This window comes from Pelophylax lessonae, assembly GCF_965119305.1.
Source record: "Pelophylax lessonae genome assembly, chromosome: 6".
Lineage (NCBI taxonomy): Eukaryota > Metazoa > Chordata > Amphibia > Anura > Ranidae > Pelophylax > Pelophylax lessonae.
The window spans coordinates 16,921,118-16,946,825 of NC_138773.1; the positions used below are offsets into that span (position 1 = coordinate 16,921,118).

General features: G+C 43.7%; 1 protein-coding gene across 1 annotated transcript in view; it reads right to left on the bottom strand.

Annotated features, from left to right (window-relative positions):
• LOC309558456 (uromodulin-like) overlaps nt 1–25,708 on the bottom strand; it is a gene marked incomplete at its 3' end in the record, with an annotated part of 410,722 nt that overhangs the window by 344,413 nt on the left and 40,601 nt on the right. Inside the window, exons 4-5 of the mRNA XM_082261528.1 lie at nt 17,266–17,534; nt 17,065–17,190 (exon numbers count right to left, since the gene is read on the bottom strand). Of these exons, the coding sequence (XP_082117654.1) occupies nt 17,065–17,190; nt 17,266–17,534 (395 nt within the window). The remainder of the gene's footprint in view (nt 1–17,064; nt 17,191–17,265; nt 17,535–25,708) is intronic.

Genomic DNA, 25,708 nt, shown 5'->3' on the forward strand with positions numbered 1-25,708 from the left:
TGGCGCAATATCATCATACGTTTATGTAAAGGGGGAGGGGAATAAAATGGATAATAAGAAAGGTATTATGGGATCGGCATATTGGGTAGAATAATAGAGTAAAATATAATATATTAAAATATAGGTATAATCCATAACATGATATCGGTATTATTCTTAAAAAGCCGATACCCGACATATTAGGTAGGTAAAACGGGAAAGGGGGGAACAAATGGGACTTTGTATGAGGTGTGTGGAGTCGGTGGACATAATACATTGGTACAGAAACCCAATATAGGGTAAAAGATTTAATATGTATCATATAATAGATATCATAAATAGCATGGACAAAAATGTGCATGGTACATCAGAATTACATACATGTGATAATACAGTCAGGAGGCAGTAGGGAACATCCTAAATGCAGAATCATACAAAATTAATGGGGTGTACATTGGGAAAGAAAGGTCATTGAGGATAAACATGTATAAAATCCAAATAAAATTATTGCTATTAATGGGGAGTACATCCATATTGAGCTCGACGCGTTTCGTGGATGAATTCCACTCATCAGGAGCAGATGCACCCCAGATCAGTTGTTTCACTTGAGCACTTCCCTTCATTAAGGGTATATTTTTTATCACCCCGCTTTTGGTGGTTTGTTTCTTCAATCAATTTTCACCCACTTCCCACTAATTGGTCCTCCTTTTTCATAGAGAGATTTTTACATTTTTTTTCAGATTGTTTTGCTCAATCTCCTTTGATCAACTGACCATATGTATTTATTTATTCAGGTACTGATATATATCTCCATATTGATTTTATTATTTATATCTGTCACTGTAGCACCAGTGAACACCTTTACACTAATTTAACACTTTTATCCACATAGAAACTTTGGAGATCATATCTGTGATATCATCACTCACCACCTTGGTCACCCCTATGCACTTTGGAATGTCCATTTGGTATGTCTCTAAAGGCCGTGGTATTTGGGCTCCTACAGCTCCCGGAGCAGACGTTTCGACTTCTGGAATACTGTTTACACTACCTTCCCTTATATTAATTCTATCTTGAATACTGATCTGGGGTGCATCTGCTCCTGATGAGTGGAATTCATCCACGAAACGCGTCAAGCTCAATATGGATGTACTCCCCATTAATAGCAATAATTTTATTTGGATTTTATACATGTTTATCCTCAATGACCTTTCTTTCCCAATGTACACCCCATTAATTTTGTATGATTCTGCATTTAGGATGTTCCCTACTGCCTCCTGACTGTATTATCACATGTATGTAATTCTGATGTACCATGCACATTTTTGTCCATGCTATTTATGATATCTATTATATGATACATATTAAATCTTTTACCCTATATTGGGTTTCTGTACCAATGTATTATGTCCACCGACTCCACACACCTCATACAAAGTCCCATTTGTTCCCCCCTTTCCCGTTTTACCTACCTAATATGTCGGGTATCGGCTTTTTAAGAATAATACCGATATCATGTTATGGATTATACCTATATTTTAATATATTATATTTTACTCTATTATTCTACCCAATATGCCGATCCCATAATACCTTTCTTATTATCCATTTTATTCCCCTCCCCCTTTACATATACCAATTAGGGATGGAGGCAGCTGGCCCTGGATGGGCATTGCCTCATTTAAAGTCCCAACTGTCTTGTTTCTATGTTTGTTTTGTTTTTGTTTGTCTTTTGTCTTTTGTTTCTTTTGACATCATCATACGTTTATTAGGTGATCTAAGGCCCTTCACGTTCCACGATATAACTTTCAGGGTGGCCATGGATAGAGAATGGTAAGGTTATGTAGCGCAAAGAATGTACCAGTCACAGGGATTCTCATGGACGGGGGGACATAATGTGGCAAATGTTGTAGGTGTGAGATAGGAGGTGGAGCAGTAGGAGATAGGAGCCCTTGCCGGGGCATGAAGGAGCCCCAGAAGAGGATTTCGGTGGAAAGATGTGCTTCAGGTTGTACTGAGAGGGGGAAGCTAATCTTGAGACTTCGCTTTTTTCTCAGTGAGAAGGAAGTGTGCTAGCACACCTATATGCCTATGGTGAAGGGCATCAGAACAGAAGTACGCTCCGGAGAGCAATGAGTCCATGTACTGGGTGCTCAGTACACGGGACCAAGAGACAACTAATAACATCCCACTAAGAACTTGGGACTAATAGCAAAAAGTAAGCAAAATACATAACAATCAAATGAGCCAACTTGTAAACATGACATATTACATCGGGTGTAAGGGTAGATGTGATACCTGGGTAAAAGTATTACGACAGGCAAAAAGTTCCAACCAGATACTTGTGAACGTTTTGGTCTCACAGGAGGCTTGGGGCTAATAGTATAACAGTACCTGAGGAGGATTGTTCGCTTGGAAGGAGGAATTAACATATTTACCCTTTTTGGGGGGTTCCTTGTCAGGTGTCAATTGGGCCTTGCGAACAAGAGACTCTCGTCTGGATTGGGAGGAGGATTCTTCCATCGGCGTGGATAATGACGAGAGATAGTGCTCCGCGTCCGATGGCGTATGGAAAGACAGGCGTTCACCCCCAGGTGTAGTAACATGCAGGATAGCAGGGTACACTAAGGTAAAACGCATTTGCTGTTGAAAAAGAGAGGAGCATACGGGAGCAAACGCCTTGCGTCTCCTGGACACTTCCACGGAGTAATCTGCGAAGAGTAGACTAGAGCAGCCTTTAATGTGTATGGGTCTTTGTTTCCTGAATGACATCAAAATGGCGTTCTTGTCTGCATAGTTTAAATAGCGGGCAATGATGGGACTCGTTAGGGGCCCCCACCCTGTGCGCCCTCTCCACAATACAGGGGGATGGTAAGCCCAGGGCTCTGGGAATAATGTCTGAACATAGTGCAAGGAGCTCTGCCCCCTGAAGCGCCTCAGGTGTCCCAATGATCCGGAGGTTATTCCTCCTGGAGAGGTTCTCCAGGTCCTCAATTTTATCCTGTAATGCCTGAAGCGCCTTGTCCTGGTTATTAATATCCCTACTGTTAAGCAGGGTCTCTTCCTCCAGGGAGGCGATCCTCAGCTCAGCCTCCTGGATTTGGAGTCTGTGGGAGCTCAGTTCTTTCTGTATCTGTGACAGACTTTGAGTGATGGCCATTTCAATTGCTGCCTTAATTGTGGGGGATAGTATATGTGCCACAGCCTCTGCCATTTTGATATAGGCTGGGTCAGCCTGAGTAACTTCTGCGGCCGGGGTGAGCAGCGGGAGACTTGAAAGTGGTGGAGCATTTTGAGAGAGAGAGAGAGGGAGTCACTCACCTCCCCCTCCCGCTGTGTGCAAGCTGCCGCGGCCATGTTGGGAGCTGTGTGAGGAGCGGTATCCATGTCAGGCCGATCCCTGGTGGCAGAAGATGGCGGGCGCTGGTGCTCCACAAAGCGGTCTATCCAGACCCCCGGTGTGCGGGATGAGAGTGGCCGAGGTATGTGCTCTCCGGGTGGCCTCGGTCCCTGTATTTTTAGGCGGATCGGCGGCGGGTGTAGCAAGGCTGCAGAGGCTCACTCCTCCTGCATGAGCGCCGGAACCGGAAGTCCCTATTTCACTTTAACAACACATAAACGCTTAGGGGGCCTCTCCCTGCCTAACATGCAACATTACTACTTAGCAGCTTTACTGGATCAAAATCCTGGTGGATGCTTAACACTTCTAACACTTGGGCACATATTGAAAACGTCTTCATGTCCCAATGGATAACCCACAAGCCTTCATTTTAGTAATCTTAACAAGTCTAACCCATAATCACCTCCCCATACGCTATGATCCAAGCTACAACACATGCCTTAAAGAGGAAGTAAACCCTCCTCAGGAAGTTGTACCTATAGGTAAGCCTATATTAAGGCTTACCTATAGGTACTGTAAATATCTCCTAAACATGTACCGTTTAGGAGATATTTACCTTTAATGCAGCCAGTGACGTCACTGGCGCATGCGCTCTGAAGGAACGGCAGATCGTGCCGTTCCTTCAGAGCCCCGTGCCGTGACCGTCGGCTCCCGCGCGCGTGCGCGGGAGTGACGTCACCGCGGCTCCGGCCAATCAGATGGCCGGATGCCGCGATCCCGGAAGACGGGCGACTATACATGTCGCCCGTCATACAGGTAAGCGGACGGCACGGCGGGGGCTCGTTCTAAGGTAAGTATTTCATAATGAGCTACTATGCGATGCATACTAGCTCATTATGGGTTTCTCTTTCAGGATGTAAAGAAGAGAAAAAAATTTTTTCTCGGTTTACAACCTCTTTAACCACTTTAAGACCGAAAGGATTTACCCCCTTCCTGACCAGGCCCTATTTTGCGATTTGGCACTGTGTTACTTTAACGGACAATTGTGTGGTCGTGCAATGCTGTACCCAAATAAAATGTATGTCTTTTTTTTCCCCTCAAATAGAGTTTTCTTTTGGTGGTATTTGATCACCTGTGCGATTTTTTTTATTTTTTTTATTTTTGCGCTATAAACAAAAAAAAAGAGCGACAAGTTTAAAAAAAAAAACAATATTTTTCACATTCTACTATATGACATTCTCAAAAAAAATGTAAAAATCAAAATGTTTTTACATTTTAGGCCAATTTGTATTTTGCTACATATTTTTGGTAAAAAAAAATTGCAATAAGCGTACTTTGATTGGTTTGTATTTTGATTGGTTTGCACAAAAGTTATCGGGTCTACTAACTACGGGAAAGATTTATGTAATTTTTATTGTTTTTTTACTAGTAATGGCGGCAATCTGTGTTTTTGTTTGCGTGACTGTGACATTGCGGCGGACAGATCGGACCACTAACTGACATTTTTGATACTTTTGGGGGGACCAGTGACATTACTACAGTAATCAGTGCTAAAAATATGCACTGTTACTGTAATAATGACACTGGCAGGGAAGGGGTTAACATTATGGGTGATCAAGGGGTTAAATGTGAGCCTAGGGGAGTGATTCTAACTGTTGGGGGGGGCATGGCTTCTGAAATGACCATAGAGACATGTGTTCCTATATAGAAGGATCACGGGCGCTCTGTGATCATTCCAGGGAGAAGAACTGTCAGCTGTTTACAACATCCGACCGTCCTTCTCTCTCAGCGGGGAACGATCGCGGGTGTCAGGCGGCAATCGGAGCCACCTGCCCACTGCATTGGCTTCCCCGCTGACAACGGCACGCATTTGCCCCCTAGCCTCCTGAGAGCGAGCGCCGTACATGTACGGCCATTCTCGCAGGAGTGGCTGCCTGCGGCAGTACATCTGCGGCGGGCAGTCGTAAAGCGGTTAAGGGGGAAAATCCTTTCAGTCTAGAAGTGGTTAACCACTTAAGTCCAGGAAGATTTTACCCCCTTCCTGACCAGGGTTTTTTTTGCAATTTTTTTACTACGTGACTTTAACGGACAATTGCGCGGTCGTGCGACGCTGTACCTAAACGAATTTCATGTCCTTTTTTTTCCCACAAACAGAGCTTTCTTTTGGTGGTATTTGATCACCTGTGCGATTTTTTTGATCATGCGCTATAAACAAAAAAAGAGCGTAAATTTTGCAAAAATAAAAATATTTTTCACTTTTTTTTTATATGAAATCCCCCCCCCCCAAAAAAATGTAAAAATCAAAATTTTTTAACATTTTCGGCCAATTTGTTTTATGCTACCTATGTTTGGTAAAAAAAAAAAAATCGCAAAAAGCGTATTTTGATTGGTTTGCGCAAAAGTTATCACGTTTACTAACAAAGGGAAATATTTTTGTCATTTTTGGTGTTTTTTTTTTTTTAACGAGTAATGGCGGCGAACTGCCATTTTTTTTTTTTTTTTTTTTTTTTGCGGTACTGTGACATTGCGGCGGACAGATCGGACCCTTGACTGACATTTTTGACACACTTGGGGGTACCAGTGACATTACTGCAGTAATCAGTGCTATACATATGCACTGTTACTGTAAAAATGACACTGGCAGGGAAGGGGTTAACTGTAATGGACAGGGAGGGGTTAAGTGTGTCCTAGGGGCGTGATTCTAACTGTAGTGGGACATGGCTATTGGTGTAAAAACAGAGATCAACGGTTCTACATAGTAAAACCGTCTGATCTCCATTTTTACACAGGGGAGAATGACAGGCGGCTTGTTTACATTAGCCGCTCTGTCTTTCTCCCGCTCTACCGATGATCGTAGTGTGACCGGCGGACATCGGGTCCGCCGGTCACACGCCCGCACTCCTCCGTGAACGAGCCTCAGCGAACCGCTATTGGCTCAAAACCCGGTGACAGGCTAGCGACGTAGATCTACGTCACTCTGCCTGGCCGGGGCTGACTGCCGCAGTAAATATACTGTGCGCAGTCGGCAAGCGGTTAATGATTCTTACTCTGAATGGTGTAAGGTTATCAGTGGTGTACCCCAAGGTTCAGTGTTGGGACCCTTACTTTTTAATATCTTTATAAAGAAAATAGGGTCTGGGATTAAAAGTACCATTTCAGTCTTTGCAGATGACACCAAGCTTTGCAGTGGAATAACTTCTTTACAGGATGCCTCCAACTTACAAGCCGACCTCAATGCACTGTTTCATTGGGCAACTATGTGGTAAATGAGGTTTAATGTTGATCAATGTAAAGTTCTGCACTTGGGGGCTAAGAATATGCATGCATCATAAATACAAGGGGGGGGTACAACTGGGGGAGTCAATGGTGGAGAAGGTTCTGGGGGTTCTATTAGATCCTAAGCTTAACAATAGCATACAATGCCAAGCTGCGGTTTCCAAAGCAAGCAAAGTCCTTTCTTGTATTGACAGAGGCATGGACTCTAAAGAGAGAGATATAATTTTGCCCCTGTACAAATAATTAGTAAGACCTCATCTGGAATATGCAGTTCAGTTTTGGGCACCAGTTCTCAAACAGGATATCAAGGAACTGGAGAAAGTGCAGAGAAGTGCAACCAAACTGATAAGAGGCATGGAGGAGCTCAGCTATGAGGAGAGATTAGAGGAACTGAATTTATTCTCTCTTGAGAAGAGGAGATTAAGGGGGGGGGGGGGGATATGACCTCCATGTATAAATACATAAGGGGGGATATGATCACCATGTATAAATACATAAGGGGTCCATATAGTGAACGTGGTGCTGAATTATTCATTTTAAGATCATCACAGAGGACAAGGGGGCACTCTTTACATCTAGAGGAAAACAGATTTCATCTCCAAATACAGAAAGGTTTCTTCACTATAAGAGCTGTGAAAATGTGGAATAGACTCCCTCCAGAGGTGGTTCTAGTCAGCTCAGTAGATTGCTTTAAAAAAGTCCTGGATTCTTTCCTAGGTGTACATAATATAACTGGGTACTAATATTTATAGGTAAAGTTGATCCAGGGAAAATTGCCTCTCGGGGGATCAGGAAGGAATGTTTTTCCCCTGCTGTAGCAAATAGGATCATGTTTTGCTGGGGTTTTTTTGCCTTCCTCTGGATCAACTGCAGGTACAGGATTGTGTATATGGGATTGTATGGTTGTGTTTTTTTTTTTTTTTTTTTTTTTATTGATTAAACTACATTAGATGGACTTGGTGTCTTTTTTAAACCTGACTAAGTATGTAACTATGTACTTAAGGGGTTAAAAATCTTGCTAACGTATTTATTGACTTGCATTTAAAAAACATTTCTGCTTTATAAGTAGAATACAGTATTCCCATCCAAGAACACTTTACTTAATTCTGGATAGCACCCCTACTGCACCGACTACAAATTCCCCACTCTTACCCACTGGATCTAGATGTCTATAATTTGTATGGTTCTCCTAAACCTGACCATAAAGGAATAACTATTTTCAACAAAAAAAGAAATGTTTTTTTTATCACTTTTCCACACTGAATACAATGGCAAAATGGGAAGGGGGCATTGGTAAATAATTCTGAGGCAACAAAAAGAACAAAGCCATCACAATATCTTATAAAGTGACCCAATGTTTAACCTATTGAGAACTTTTTCAGAAGGTCCTCCACAGGTGATACCTCACACCATTTAAACTGCCTATCTGACATATTTCTAACATTACCTAAGTATTATTCAATAAAGATTGGAACATAATTGGTTCATCACTGATTCCTAGGGATTAGCAATGAGCTGAACTGCCTTGGGTTCGGTGGGGCAGCCCGCCCATTAGGGGCGCAGGGGCGCCACCCCCTATACATGTATCCGGCCCCCTAATCTACATGCAGGGGCGCCAGATGCATGGAGTTCAATGGGGATTTTTTTTTTTTCTGAAGCATGTGATTAGAGCCAGAGGTTCTAATAGGCTTCAGAAAAGGGTGAGCTCCGGGGGCGGAGCACTGCGCCCTGAGCCCACCCAGTTGTGGGACAATAGCAAATGAAAATTGTGAAAACAAAATTAAACCCGCGCTACACAATGTGTAAACTCAATAAAGGTGAAAAAAATGATAAATATGTGCAGCTGCTGCAAACACTAAGAAAATCTTAGGAAGACTGATCATAAACAAATTTATGCAGCGCTAGCATCTACATTAAAAATATAATATACAATTCCAAAATATTGTGTATGTAAAGTGCCTTAGTGTAAAATAAAATATGTCCAATTATGCAATAAATACAATAAATACAAAATAGTAGGTGCTAATATTGAAAGTCCCTTGTACTATATTCCAAATAAAGTGCTCAGATGAATCATAAATCAAGTGCATACAGTATAAAAACAGTCTTTGTGCAGTGATCCAGATAAAGTGCCAACGTGCCAAATAATTAAAGGTGCTTGCAAAGGTGATTATGGTGCCCCTCTTGGTTCCCCACTCACCAAATAGCCACTGTATAAAGACCTTTAGAAAGATTGCACAGTTGCCCAGGATCTTTATGCTCTTCTCCAATGAAACCTCCAATATTAAGGGTCCACTTCCGCTTCCACCGTTAAATAAAAGAAGGTCGTAATAGTAATCCGAGCTGCAGACAAAGGAGGCGGCCTTGTAATTCTGCTAGGCTAGACAGACTCTGTGCTAAAAAAGCGGAGCACCACCAGCCCGCTACCTCACTTCTTCTCCCTCACTGTCTCCGAGTCCACGCCCACTATAGTACAATAGTACAAGGGACTTTCAATATTAGCACCTACTATTTTGTATTTATTGTATTTATTGCATAATTGGACATATTTTATTTTACACTAAGGCACTCTACATACACAATATTTTGGAATTGTATATTATATTTTTAATGTAGATGCTAGTGCTGCATAAATTTGTTTATGATCAGCAAATGAAAATTCACTATTGTCCCACAGATCCTCCTCCTGGCCAATCAGGAATCGGGTCCTGAGACCTGTTTCCCGATTGGCCAAAAAGGCAAAGCCATGCCATTGGCCAAGGATGAGGAGGAGGAGCAGGGAGGACTCAAGGAGATGCAGGGGACTGAAGAGAAGCCACCGCCGCTGAAGAGAAGCTGCCGTTGCCAAGGAGATTAAAAAGAAGCTGCCGCCGCCGAGGAAAATGAAAAGAAGCCGCCGCCGCAGAGAATGAAAAGAAGCTGCCGCCACTGAAGAGAGCTGAAGAGAAGCTGCCGCTGCTGCCTGCCTGTCCTTCGGTGAGTGAGCCAGCTACCGGGGGGGACTATTCGGACTTTTCTTAAAAATTGGGCAATAACAAGAACCTAAGGCAGTAGGGTAGGGTGTGCGGGCTGGTGTGGTCTGGGGGGGGGGGGGGGATGGTGTGGTCTGTCTGACAACCCCCCCCCCCGTGCCATGGAGCACCAGCCGCCACTGACCAGACCTGAACCTTTTTAAATCAATACGAGCTAAACTTGCCCATTTCCTAGAGATCTTTGGTATGTCCTGTTACATTTAAATTCCACAGGTCTCACCATACCTCAATTAACAACTTCCAGACCACCCACCGCATATATACAGCAGCAGGGCGGCCCTGATGCACAAAATCACGTACCAGTATGTGATTTTGTGCATGGGTTCTCGGGGGCGCATGCGTGCCACTGGAACAAAGCTCCCATTCTTATTGGATGCGTGGCCTAGCTGGTGTCCAGGCTGAGGTTGCAACAAACTATTAATCCATGGGATTGGTCAGATGTGCAGCTACAGTGAAACTTTCTTTCACAACCAGAAGAAAGCTATAGCAGTGGTTATAGAACCAATGCCAAATGTTTTGCTTTATTCTGCAGCTGGAGGTTTGTTTGGCTAAACACCCATTTATTCAGCCATTCACATAATTTTCTGATATCTCCCTCATAATTTCTCACTGCTGGTTGAATGTACTTAGACTATTAACTCTTATGGTTAAATTTTCTTATGCTATTTTTCTTTTAGGAATGTTTGGGGTTGTTCGGCATCAAGGAAAATATTAAAAAGATATTACAAACATTCAGAGAATTATTTGTTATGCATGAATGTTAAGACATTTTGAGGCAGGTTCAGTCTATTTCCTACGTTGCAGGTGGCACTCAACCACTGTGGCACTGCAGATGGAGAGAAAGTCGAGAGGAATATGCTTATCTATGGTTTCTTGGATCACTGGAAGAGCAATCTGATTGAATGCTGCCACCTCATGTGACTATGGCAGCCATCTTGTGTCAAGCAGAGTATATTTAAGACCCTGGCTCCCGGGCTTGGCACGCATTTTGTGAGTTTGTAGTGTTGGGATGGGTCACCTGCTTGTCAGGGACAGTGAATAGCGGTATGGAGAGGTTCCAGTCGAGTAGGGACACACCATCCTTCCTGAAATCCTTCCATTTGCGTACAGACCAGCCAGGCCGCATTCCTTCAAGACAGACACTGTCAGCATGCCAGAGACTTGCTCTGTTCCACATTGCCATAACAACCTGTGAGTGTTCCCAGTCAGGTTTCTTTTCTTTGGGCTGTTGGTAAAGTTTGAACTTTGACTTTAAAAAGTTATTTTTTTCTGTAACTGCAGTAAAGAGTGTGTTTACGGCCTCCGCACCACGCTGCACCTCCCCACATATTTATAAAGCTTATTTCTTACAGATCAGCCATGAACTAACACTGATATTAAATTAAAGCAGTGTTCAGGCCCCCCCCCCTCCAAAAATTAAAAGTCAGCAGCTATACATACTGCAGCTGCTGATTTTTATTATTAGAACACTTAGCTGTCCTGGAATCCAGTGATGTCGGCACCGCAGCCGATGTTTCCATCAGCTGTCGGGTGCTGCCGCCACCATTTCCGGTAAGGGAGCCTGGCAGTGAAGCCTTCTGGCTTCACGGCTGAGTCCTTACTGTGCATGCGCAAAGCATGCTGCGCTCAGTTACTGGCCTGGAAGCAGAGGGAGGAAGAGGGGGCCGGACTTCTGACGTACCTCCCCGCAGTGAGGTCCGACAGAAGTAGGGACAGGGTACCTGTCAAGAACAGGTACCCCCTCCCCCAGAAAGGTGACAAATGTGGAACTGGAGGGGGGGAGGAGACATATAAGTGGAAGTTCCACTTTTGATTGGAACTCCGCTTTTACCACTTCCTGTCCTTAAGACGTACCAGTACACCCTCGGACAGGAGCATAGTTGCAGCTACGGTCGTGATCCTGGTATCATTTTTTCAGCCAGGGATTTTTCACAAGTTAAAAGTGATTGAGCAGTTATACAGACATCCAATCACTCTTACAGGCAATAGGAAGGGGTTCCTCCTCCTGCTGCTGCCTGACCACCTTTACCAGGCTCTCTCATCCCACCAAGAAACCCGGTACCAAGGTGAACATTCACATTGGATGCACTACACAGAGTTTGAGGAACTTCCTTTGTTCCTTCCTCTCTATGACGTCAGAAACCTGTAGCAATGGGAATGTTGTCACTTTTGGTTTTGGTTTAGTTGTTTACAAGCTGTTACCAGCTTGTAAAGCAGCCGAGCAAACTGATCTGAGTGTGATTGACTGCTTTGGAGGGCAAAGGAGAAATCTGAGATTTAATAGAGCCCAGAGCTCACCGTAAAGAGAAGAACTGGAAGGAGGGATCGAGCATAGCGATGATATAGGAGACAAATACCTCTGGATAAGGAGTCATTAAATAATAACGATTGAAAAGTTTATTAAAAATGTCAATAAATGCACAAACCAACCACCGGTCTATTGGTCCTCGGCATCACATGAGGGCACCGTGGGGGTCCCGCTCGGTCTAATAAATACCACTTGGCCAAATCCTGGAAGGGACAGGGAGTGGATCCTGATGGAACACATAGACAGAGAAAGAAGAACGCCCGGCGTGTGTGTCGGCCGTTCCACACAACGCTGGACCTCGCGTCACTTCCGGGAACCTTGTAGCACACGACGTCACAGTGCTCAGTGAGCCATAAACAGGACGCAGCACGGACCGGCGTGGAACTCAAGCTTCTGGTTGCCGTGACTACATGTTTCGCGCGCATGCGCTTTTCAAGTCACGACAGTCGGCAACCAGAAACTATTTAAAACCAAGGAAGTGGGCAGGGAGTGGACAGAGCAAAAAATGGAGACCATAAAAGCGGAAGTAAGCCAAAAAAAGAAAAAAAGGACAGAAGAAGGGAACCCCACAGTATCCTCATGGACAGAAAAGCCACATACAATCAAATGGGACAATATGGTTAAAAAATATAACCCTAAGACACTACTAGAAAAATTTTAATAATGAATAAATATATACATATACGTATATATATATATATATATATATATATATATATATATATATATATATATGAATGAAGCGTATGAAAAAATATAAAAAAATGCACATATATGAATATGTAATATACTGTATATACATGTATATAATAATACATATATAATATAAAAAATTCAATTGGTGTGTACCATACAAAAAGATTATGTTAAAAGACTATAAAAGTTCTTTACCATAAAAATATATTTGCTACTATGGAGTGCCAAGGACCACAAGACCTTTATACTACGCTATGTACCTCCAGGTCTTCATTCAAGCCATAGGGTGCTAAAGAACCAAATTTGTAAATCCAAAAGACCTCCCTCCTGCAAAGGAGGGAGAAACACTCATTATCTGTGAGTGTTCCTTTGGGTATTGTTTCAATCGCTATTACCTCAAGACACCTAATATCTTTATTGTGTGCCCTGAGGAAATGGCGAGGAACACTATGTTTATGCCCTTCCGCAATGTGCGCATAGTGCGTCCAACATAAAGTAGGCCACAGGGGCACCTCAGGACATAGATAACAAGTTCCGTTGAGCAGGTGATGAATTGCCTGATGGTAAAGGTATTCCCCCTGTTATCATCAATGGTCATACGTGCATGTGGAATAGACTGACAGGTTAAACAACCCTGTTTTTTGCACTGAAAGATGCCAGTCCTGTTGTCAAAGGTGGATCTGATATCCATGGGAGACCTATTATTATTGGTTTTAAGCTTGCTGGGAGCCAGAATATTTTTGATTGTACGGGCCCTCTTAAAGGTGACCTGTGGCACTGGAGGCAAAACTGGAGCCAATTTCTAATCCAACTGAAGGATATTAAAATGCTTTTTAATAATGTGAGATATGGCTTTGTACTAATCATTAAAACTGGTGGTAAATCTAACGGAATTAATATTCTCTACCTTATCCCTCCTTCTGACAGGAACTGGATCCATATGTTCTTTAAAGGCGCCTCCTACAAGGGATAAAGGATAGCCCTTGTCCGCAAAATGCCTCATCATGAGAGGACCCTGAGTTAGATAATCTGCCTGTTTGGAGCAATTCCTCCGGAGTCTGTGGAACTGACCAATCGGAATGTTCCACTTCCAAGCTGGAAGACAACTGGAGAAATGAAGGTAGGAGTTGCCAATGGTGGGTTTGGTATGGTTCCTACTGATGATATGAGGACCATCATGGGACAGAAGTAGATCCAAAAACACTATCTCTTCAGGGTCAATCGCATGAGTGAAGGAGAGTCCTAAAGGATTGGAGTTGCAATGGGTGACAAAAGCACTGAAGGCCTCAAGGCCTCCACTCCAAATAAGGAGGACATCATCTGTATAGTGACCATAAAAGACGATGTACCGGGCAAAAGGGTTGTTGGTCCAAATTGACCTCTCCTCCCAATAGCCCATGGTGAGATTTGCATATACGGGGGCAAAATTGGCCCCCATAGCAGTGCCTTTGACCTGTAACAAGAACTGATCTAAGAAAGAAACATAATTGTGCCTTAAACAAAATTCTGTGCCTTCCACTATAAAAATCGATTGTTCAGAGTTGAAATCACCCGATTGGATCAAAAATTGTTGGAGGGCGGCCAATACTACCTCATGTGGTATAGACGTATATAGGGAGGAGATGTCCAAAGAAGCCCACATATAACCATCCCCCCAAAAATAGGAACCCAAGATATCCAAAACATGGCCAGAATCTCTGATGTAAGAGGGTAATTGGCATACCAGTGGTTGAAGAAAATGATCACTATATTTTTAAAAAACGCTGGTAAAACAATTAGTACTGGCAACTATGGGCCTCCCAAGTGGGATTTACAAAGATGTATGGGTAAGTGGTAGAAATATGGGGTACTACATTCCACGGAAAGTAAAAACTTCTTCTCTTTGTCACTAACTACACCACACCGCCATGCTCTCTCTACCAAATACTTCAGCTCTAGTTGTAAACCAGGAATTGGATCTGTAGCCAATTTCATATAAGTGTTGGTATCGGCCAGAAGACGACAAGCTTCCCCAAGGTAGTCAGTCCTATTATGTACAACCAGGCTGCCCCCCTTATCTGCTTGCTTACTAATGATCTGTTTGTTGTTGGTCAGATCCTTCAAGGCCTGTTTTTCTTCTCTACTGAGATTGCCTCGAAATGCATATCTCGTGGTCTTACAGAGCATCTTGAGGTCCTTATATACAGCCTGGTAGTACGTCTCTATATAGGGACCCTTGGATTGGGCTGGATAAAAAGTGGATTTGGGTCTGAAGTTGGTATGTATGACCTCAGGGTTCATGCATAAAACGGTGGAGGGCTCCAAAACATTGTTCTCAGACCATAACTCCTCCAATATTTCCAGAGCAGGATCCCCCAAACTGATCGTATCGTCACCATTCATGGGCTGGGGCGGCGTCGACACTGTCTGGAGAGAAGCCGCTCTATCCAAATGGTCATTGGCATAGTGTCTTTTTGATCGTTAATAGTCGTATAAATTTTTTTAAATCCTTGAACAAATTCAAATTGTTAGGACCTACAGAGGGAGAGAACCCAAGACCCTTCCTGAGAAGAAGTAATTCTGTCTCAGAGTATGGGAAGACAGATTAAAAATCTTAATGGTGTCATGATTTATTGGGACCCTGTTCTTACTTTTTTGTTTGTCCTTGAGACGCCAGCCCCCTCTTCGACCTCGTTGAGTATTCTTTTTTCTTTTGTTACTCCCTTTGGAGCCTGAGTCTGAAAATCCCATTTTTCCATACTGTGACTGATATCTACAGTGATGTCTATTCCCACTTCTATGTGACCCCTATAGAGAAAACCACAACTGAGCGCAAAAGTTACTGTGGCTGATATCTGCAGTGATCTCTATTCCCACAGCTATGTGCCCCTATAGAAAAAAACACAACTGAGCGCAAAAGTTACTGTGGCTGATATCTGTAGTGATATCTATTCCCACAGCTATGTGACCCCTATAGAAAAAACCACAACTTAGTGCAAAGGTTACTGTGGCTGATATCTGCAGTGATCTCTATTCCCACAGCTTTGTGAACCCTATAGAAAAAAAAACACAACTGAGCAAAGGTTACTGTGGCTGATATCTGCAGTGATGTCTATAAATATTTTAGAATGTTGCAGAAACTGACCGATGAACAATACCGGTACTGGTATCTGATGTAAAGAAATCAATCTATCCCTACCTCACACAGGAACCTCACCCTCCCTACACTGCTAGAAATGTCTCTCTGCACTGTCTGACTCCAAAAAAACAACTACTCTCTCCCTGCCTGAATCGCGTGCCTGTCCCTATCTGATCGCTGATAATGACACTACACGCTGCGGCTGCGTGAGCAGCCCTTTATGTAGTGTGGGGTGTGTATTTGGCCCCTGAGCCATTATTGGATAAAGGCAGCCTGCCTTTAGTCCAATCATGGCAGAGATCATTTGATTGGGTGCATGCTTTAGCCAATCACATAATGTGCGGCTTGCATGTAGTGCATTATGGGAAACTCGAATTTCCCGCGAAGAAGCACATTTGTTCGTCATTCAACGAACGTTCGAACGACCAATGTTCGAGTCGAACGTAGCCTCGACTCGAACTCGAAGCTCATCCCTTGTAACCTGTAAAGGCTTTTAAGGCATTGCCTATGGCTAATTTGATATACCTTAGTTTGTCACCATTTCAAAGGCATGTGCAATTTTAAAGTATGACATGTTAGGTATCTATTCACTCAACATAACATAATTTTTTATATTTTACAAAAATAGGTATTATATTATGTTTGTATGCACTAAAATTCATTAAACAGTTTTTGTTGCTGAAAATTCACTGTGCAAATATTGTGTGACATAAAAAATTGCAACAAACAATTTATTCTCCAGAGCCTCTGCTTAAAGATATATATAAATATATAATATTTGGCTGTTCTAAGTTATTTTCTAGGGAAAAAATGCAGTGAGAAATGTCAGAATTGTCCCGGACTGGAGGTGGTTAAAAAAAAAAAAAAAGTTTCTCTTCTAAAACACACTGACCTTGACCTTTGACCTGACCTTTCAGAGAAAGACATTGGACACTAACCTTGGCTCTAAGCAATTTTCTTTTTTTATTTTATCCACAACTTTTTTGTTTACATTCTTCTCCTCTTTAACAGGTGACAGAACAAGAGGATGCTAGTACAAACTCAGAGCTGTCAGCAAATGCTTGGTCTCCATGCCTGTGCAGTGCGGTCTCAGCACAAACAAAGGTACAACCATATGCAGCCCCATGGAAGAAGACCCACCTTAATGAGTTGGCAGATATGCTAATGCTTAGCAGGATGGGGTACATTTTTGAATGATCAACTAAAAAACAGTCTAAAAACATTAACAAACTCAGTCCACTATATAAAATGTTCCCTATCAAAATTGTTTTACCTTCACTACTAATACTATATATGCTTCTTTTATAATTCTTACCTTATAATTATTACCATTTTCCATTTCTATAAACTCTCCGTAACTAAGAGATGAAATGTTTTCAAGCGCATCTTGCTGGGAAGCATTTATGAGACAATACGATGTTTGGTACAACAAAAAATAAACCTGCAGAGAAAAAAATGTTTACCTATGGATCAGAGATACATAGACGATGTATGATTTTGCATGGAAGGTTCTTACTTGTGATTTCTTTTCCTCCAGCAATGTATAAATCTCAGACAGGAGCCGAGTGTCACTGTAATCCTCTATGGAGCCAACTGTTTGAACCAAAATGAGGGACTCAGCCCGGGAAATCTCCAGAGCTCTCTTCAGCCCGTAGAAGAGGAACTGATTGCATTGTAATATATGGTCATAGTAGTAGTAAGAAGTATCTTGGGAAATGTCTTGCGCAGGCACTATTATACTTTCCAAGAACTCAGTCCTGTCATTGGTGATAGTTTCATTTGTTGCTGAAAATAAAAAAAAGTTGAAATGTAAGGCCTAAAGTGGTAGTAAAGGCTAATACTAACTATTCTTCATACCCTTTATGAAAAGATATGTGTACTTACCCATTTTGAATCTGATCCATTTTTGTCACATGATCCTGCACCTCTTAGTTACATAGTAGTTGAGGTTGAATAAAGACAATAGTCCATCCAGTTCAACCTGTGTCGGTGTGAATCATTTCCCATACCCCTGAATGTTAATGTCCTTGAGATGTATGTCCAAGAGTCTTTTAAAAGTAGCCATACTTCCCGCAGTTACTACCATTTGTGGCAGAGAATTCCACAGTCTTGTAGCCCTTACTGTAAAGAACCCCCTCCGTAGCCTGAGGTTAAAACGCTTCTTCTCCAATCGCATTGTATGACCTCATGTCCTCATGCATTCCTTGCGACTAAATATTTTTTTTTCTATGCTCTGATCACCGTTGACGTTTTGTGAATTGTTATCATGTCCCCTCTCAGGCGCCTCTTCTCCAGGGAGAATAAAGCAAGCACCTCCAAACGCTCTTCGTAATTAAGGTCCTCTAATAAGTTTTGTTGCCCTTCTCTGTACTCTCTCCAGCTCCAACACATACCTTCTGAGGACTGGTGACCAGAACTGGACAGAATACTCCAGATGTGGTCAGACCAGTGATTTATAAAGTGGAAGGATTATAGTTTTGTCTCTGGAATACATCCCCTTCCTTATGCATGCTAATATTCTGACCACTTTTGCAGCCGCAGCTTGACATTGCATACTGTTGCTATGTCTATCTTCTACTAAGACTCCCAGATCTTTCTCCATTTTTGATACCCCCAGAGGTTCCCCCCTAGCGTGCATTTTGCTTTTACTTATTAGTCCCTAAGTGCAATACCTTACACTTATCCACATTAAACCTCATTTGCCATGTAGTTGCCCCCTCTGTTATTTTGTTCAGGTCATTCTGCAAGATTTCTGCCTCCCGATGTGCAGTTATTGCCCTGCTCAATTTTGTGTCATCTGCAAAAACTGAGATCGAGCTACTGACCCCGTCCTCAACGCTATTTATTAATAAATTGAACAAAATTGGACCCAGAACTGAGCCTTGGGGGACCCCACTTACCACCTCAGACCAGTCAGAGTATGCATTATTTACTACCACCCTTTGGACACGCCCCTTTAACCAGTTCCGTATCCAAGAGCAAACCTTGTGGTTGATGCCTGTGGACCTTAATTTATAAATCAACTGTTTGTGGGGAACTGTATCAAACGCCTTAGCAAAATCCAGGTACACCACATCCACCACTGGTCTCCCACTGTCTAGCTCACAGCTAACCTCCTCATAGAATGTTAACAGATTGGTTTGACACACCCCTTTGTAAACCCATGCTGATTACTGCTGATGATATTATTGATTTTAGCAAACTCTTGGATATAGTCCCTTATCATCCCCTCCAGAAGTTTACAAACTATTGACGTCAGGCTGACTGGCCTATAATTACCCGGGATATGCCTCTGCCCTTTTTTGAATATCGGTATCACGTTAGCTTTCCTCCAATCACCTGGTACAGTTCCTGTCAGCAAAGATCAGGAACAGTGGTCTAGATATAACCTTACTAAGTTCTTTAAGTACTCTTGGATGTACACCATGCGGGCCTGGTGATTTATTTGTGTTAATTTTATCCAGCCTTTCCCTGATTTCACCCTCTGTTAGCCATAGCAGAAAGTCTTGTGAAGTACTGCTGACCATACAGTCATGGTCAGTATACCCCTCTTTTTCCTGTGTAAAGACTGGGGAGAAGAAAGCATTAAGCACAGTTGCCTTTTCCATGTCCTTTGTAACCATCCTCCCATCATTGTTAATTATGTGTGCAACATGCTCTGACCTTGTTTTTTTGCTATTGATATATTTAAAGAATTTCTTAGGGTTCTTTTTACTATCCTCGGCTATTTGCCTCTCAAATTTGATTTTAGCCATTTTGATTTTGTATTTACATTTCTTATTTAATTCCTTGTATTGTTTGAAAGCCAATAATGTCCCCTTCGATTTATATTTCTTGAAGGCCATTATTTTTCCTCTAATGTTCTTTAAATTACGGCTAAGCCAGCCAGGTTTGGCTTTGGCTCTTTTAAATTTATTTCCCATAGGAATGCATTGCGAGATGCATTTGTTTAGTATATTCCTAAAGCAATCCCATTTTTCCTCTGTGGTTAGTGATCCTTGGGTTTTGTCCCAGTTTATTTCCTCTATCATTGAGCACAGTTTGGGAAAGTTTGCCCTTCTGAAGTTTAGGGTTCTTATGTTGCCCTCATGCCTTGCTATGTTGTGATTTATGCTGAATGCGATCGACCTGTAATCGCTAGAACCCAAGTTGTCCCGAACTCCTACATCTGAGATTAGATCTGGGTCATTAGTAATTAATAGATCCAACACTGCATTCATTCTAGTAGGAGAATCCACCACCTGAGACACGTAATTGTCCTGTAAGGTTTCCATGAAGAGACAGGCCTTTTGTGAGTGTGCAATCCCCTCCTCCCAGTTAATGTCAGGATAGTTGAAGCCCCCTAATATGATGACTGGTCCCAGCTTTACCACTTTAACCAACAGTGCCATAAATGTCAACTCTATTTCCTCCCTTTGGTTGGGTGGCCTATAGAAAACCTCTGTCTTTCCGTGTAAGGGAGCTCTCAACAATGGCTGTCAAATTCTGTATCTGTGGGGGGCGGAGCCGGCTAGCGAGGCAGATGGAAGTGTGAGCGAGCAGCTCCTCGCTAAACAGGCAGATCGGAGCACACACGACGGAGAGGGTCACTCAGCGATCTCCCAGAATTACAGCGGACACTCCCTGGCTCCCTCAGACCATGTCGCACAAGCGAAAAGACCGCAGCAGACCCGGTAAGATGAGTGATTTCTTCTCACCTCTCACCAGGCCGCCCAGCCAAGATGGCGCCGGCCCGCCACGAGCGTCCAGCACTAGATCTCCGACACAGCAGCCTGCAGTCTCGGCTCAGAGGGGACCCTCCCCGAGCACGCAGGCTGATCCCTTGCACTCCCAGCACTCATCGGCTTCCACCTCACAGTCCAACAGCCCTGTAAAGACTAAACAAAAGACGTCTCATGCGCTGTCTTCCCCTCATCACAGCATGTCTGTGGATGACACCCTGGAGTTCCAGGACACACTGGCAACCATCCCTGCGGGGGATCAACCCGTGGTGGCTTCTATGTTCAAAGAAGTTATGCTCTCCCTACGATCAGCTATTCATTCAGATATGCTGCAACTGGTATCACAGTGTAACTCAGCAGTCACAGCAGTTGCCGACAGGGTTTCAACAATTGAAAATAAAATGGGGGAATTTGCAGACACCTTCAATAATATGGTGGATGCCCACAATGAGCATGATGATGAACTGGTCTGGCTCAAATTGAAGGTCGCTGACCTTGAGGATCGTTCCAGAAGGAACAATGTCAAAATCAGGGGCATACCTGAGACAGTCAAACCTCCTGAGCTTGCAGCTTTTCTTACATCCATTATGCAGGAACTCCTTCCTGACACTGCTTTGGGAGATCTGGCGGTCGATAGGATTCACAGACTTCCGAAACCCAAACACATCCCAGACAAATTTCCTAGAGATACCATAGCCAGGATTCATTTTTATACCATTAAGGAGAAACTCATGGCGAAAGTGAGAAAGGCTGTGGATCTGCCTCCCAGCATGCAGGGCTTGTCCTTCTATGCGGATCTTTCAGCACATACAATGAACCGAAGAAGGAATCTAGTGACCATAACCAAACCCCTTAGAAACCACCATATTCACTACCGATGGAATTATCCTGCCACCCTTATCATCACTAAAGGGGATAGAGAATTCAAGGTCTCCACCCTAGATTGAGGCATTGAACTTCTGCGACAATGGAACATTCTGGAAACGGCAGACTCCCAAGGGGATCGTGCCTCCACCTGGGGCCCCGAGCCCCCGCCATCGAATGGATCTATATGACTTCCAGGGACGCTTTGGCTCCTTTGGAGTTGACCCTCTCTCTGTTCTAACGTTCTACCCTACTAGCTCCGACAGTTCTGTTCGGCTGCAAATGATTATTTTGTTCTGTACCATCCCAAGTTCCCCGAATTAGCGGTATCAACACTGCTCAGATTTCCATTTGGATATGGCCTACTTTTTAACAGTTTGGAACAGGCCGAGAACCTGTTCCTATTCAAAGATCTCAACTGTATCTTAGCAGGGCCCTGATTGTGAAGTGCTCTACGCTGGATTATCGTATACTTTACCCCTGCTGTTTTGCTTTCTTTTGTTTTTCTTTTTATCTCCCTTGTTCCCACCCAGTTGTGACCCACAGCAGCAGATAGCGGACTCTGCAGTGCCTCACGCTTACCACCTGGACTCTCCAGCACCTCCGAGACATCTACTGGATCATCCCTATCATCGCCACTCCAGGCACACTGGGGTAGGATATCTTAACCATAGACTTTTGGTGCCTTTAGTTGTTTGATCGAACTCCCACCCTTCACATCATACCATGGCGTTCAAGTTGACCTCTCTAAATGTTCGTGGCTTGAACAGCCCGTTTAAGCGACACATGCTATGGCGAGAAATCAAATCTCAGAAATGTGATGTTGTGCTACTTCAGGAGACTCACTTTTGTGCAATGGCACACCCCAAGCTGACCAATAAGCAATTTCCAAACATCTACTTTGCCAACGGCCCCAAAAAGAAAGGGGTGTGGCTATCTTGGTTAAAGACTCTGTACCATACAAATACCACTCTCATATCTCGGACCCGGAGGGGAGATACTTACTACTACACTGTGAGATCAATAACGTTGAATACTCCATACTCAATATCTATGCTCCAAATGTGAGACAGTTGTCATATCTCACCAAACTGTGGAAACGCCTCCAACCTGACATTAGAGGACATGTGATCTTGGGGGGAGACATGAACTTGGTTGCTAATGTCCGCCAGGACATCTCCACTGCTGCCCAGACGAGTTCCCGTAGATCGGACCTTTCTAACTTCTTACTGTCTACGGGCCTGCAGGATGTATGGAGATGTCACCTCTCTACGGAGCAGGATTACTCCTTCTTTTCAAAGGTTCATGCCTCCTACTCCAGAATTGATACGTTTTTCACAAACAAATTTTTGCTCCAAAAAATTGTGGACTCGTCCATTGGGCAGATCACTTGGTCGGACCACGCCCCGGTATCTATTACTGTTGGCCCCAGGATATTTTCCACAGGGGCTAATAGATGGAAAAATGACACAGGTGTTTTTTGTGATTCGAGATCTTCGTCCTTGGAGGAATTTTTCCGAATTAATGAGTGTGGGGAGGTGTGTCCGGTAACTGTTTGGAATGCCCACAAGGCTTTTATGCGTGGTTTCCTTATGTCTAAAAGTGCAGCGTTGAGGAGGCAGAGGAGGCAGCGTTTGGATGATCTTCTTGGTAAGATCCAAAATTTAGAAATAGCTAACAAACGTACCCCACTATCGGACGTGAGTATCCAACTTTACAATGCACAACATGAACTCCGTATGCTTTTAATTGGTCAGCATCAGGCCCGTGTACGTAAACTTAAGGCCAACTCCTACGCACACGGCAACAAGGCTGGCAAGTTGTTAGCCACCCAACTGAAGAACACACAGGCCCGGCAACGTATACCCAATTTGACACACCATTCCACAAAGCAATCCTTGACTAACCCCAAGGAAATTGCCGACGCCTTTAGCAATTACTATGGTGAGTTGTATAATCTACAAGACGATTTATCCACCCCCCAACCGTCCTCGGAGGTCATTGACAAATTTTTAGCTTCGATCTCTCTACCCACACTGAGTCCCACAGATTTAGCAGAACTAAACCTACCATTCACAGACACTGAAATTAGCAAAGTTATCCAATCTTTACCCCTCAATAAAGCTCCTGGCCCTGATGGGTTTTCGTCGGAGTACTATAAGCGTTAATTGCACATCCTGACTCCAAGACTCCGGGAGGTGTTCTGGAGGGCTGCCTCGTCTGCCTCCTTCCCCCCTGAAATGCTAGAAGCTACTGTGGTAACGCTCCCTAAGCCGGGGAAGCCCCCGGATTGTGCGAAGAATTTCAGACCCATTTCCTTGCTAAACGTGGATCTGAAGGTCTACGCAAAGATACTAGCTAATAGAATCTCGAAATTCCTACCTGGCCTTATCAACCAAGATCAAGTGGGGTTTGTCATGGGCCGGCAGGCCACCGACGCTACCAGAAGAATGTTAAATCTCATCCACCATGCCGAATCCACTAAGACGCCTACAGTGTTCCTGTCCCTTGACGCCGAAAAGGCCTTTGACAGGATACACTGGGGATATTTGCGTAAAGTACTGCAACGATTCGGCATGGGGGGTGAGATTTTGGACGCGGTGTTGGCTCTTTACACCGTGCCTTCAGCATATGTTTTCACGGAAGGTCTGTTCTCCACTAAATTCAATATAACCAATGGCACTCGCCAGGGATGCCCACTGTCCCCATTGGTGTTTGCTTTGTTGATGGAACCCTTGGCTGAGAGGGTTAGAAGTCATCCGGAGATTAGGGGATTAGACATTAAGGGTCTTACTAATAAGATTTCGCTGTTCGCGGATGATGTGATTAGGTCCATAACTTCTCCCCAGTCCTCCCTACCAGCAATCCAAGAGGTGCTTCAGGAATTTAGTTCGGTATCTTACTATAAGGTCAATGAGACTAAGTCGAACATGTTAGGTGTTGCTATCCCCAAACATATTGCACGAGAGATTCAAGACAAAGTCCCGTTTCAGTGGGGTGATGGACATATTGACTACTTAGGTATAAAACTCACAAGTAAGATTGGAGATCTATTTAAAACCAACTTTGCACCATTTCTAGACACCCTTACGCACGAACTAGCTAGAATCAGCAAATTCTATCTCTCCTGGTCGGGCAGGAATGCAGCGTTTAAAATGCTGACGTTCCCTAAGCTCCTGTATCTATTTAGGGCTATTCCCATCAAAATTCCTGTGACATTCTATAGGTCAGCACAATCACTGGTATCGAAATTTCTCTGGGGTGGTAAGAGACCCGATGCTCCCATATGCACTTGATCAAACACCCCCATGTAGGGGGCATGGGTGTTCCGGACATACGGGACTATCACATGGCTGCTGTTCTTACCCAGTCTATACATTGGTTGAAAAACACACAGCCACCTGTCTGGAAAAGACTTGAACAGGCAGTGGTGTCTCAAGGCACCCTGGCAGACCTACTACTTAGTACTCCATTTCCTAACAGCAACCATCCTAAGGAGCATCCCACTATTTCAGCCACTGTATGTGCATGGAAATACTTCTATGCTCATGGAGCCAAGGGTACCAAGAAGGTGGATATTCCTATCCCCCTGACAGCTCTAACGTTCTTATCCCCGAATCTTCACTTGGCGCACTGGTCCACATATGACCTCCATACAGTCAGAGATATCACGCACCGTCCGGAGGGATTTTCCTTCACTGGATGGTGTGCCCGCTTCCCACCTTTTGCCAAAGAATACCTTACGTTCCACAGAGTGACTACCTTAATATCCTCCATAACCTCAGTAGACATACCTATCCCAGAACCAATTTACACGCTATGCTTCGGCAGCAACCAACAAACAAAAGGTATAGGCAAATTTTACACCTCCCTGCAGGGAAAGAGGACATTCATGAAAAGCAAGTACCACTTGAAGTGGGAAGGTGACCTAGGTCAGGAATTTACGGTAGATCAGTGGACACGCTCCTATGCACTTACCTCAGCTCACACTAGATGCTCCAACTTCAGGGAAGGTTTCTTAAAAATACACATGAGGTGGTGCAAGACACCATACTCCATAGCTAAGTACTACCCGGGCGTTTCCAACTTGTGTTGGAGACAGTGCGGACAGGTTGGAACCTTGCTTCATGTCCTGTGGACCTGTATCTCTTTGAGGGGTTTCTGGGCCTCTGTCGCTAAATTAATTGCGGAAGTGACAGGGATACTCAATAAGGTGGTCGTGGAACAGGCCTTACTAGGCATAAACATTGACAAATATCCTCCCCAACTAAGGACGGTGGTCCAGAATATCCTTTTTGCTGCACGGTTGTCCATAGCCCGTAAGTGGAAATGTGAAGACACCCCGACCAAGAGGGAAGTGATTCAAATAGTGAG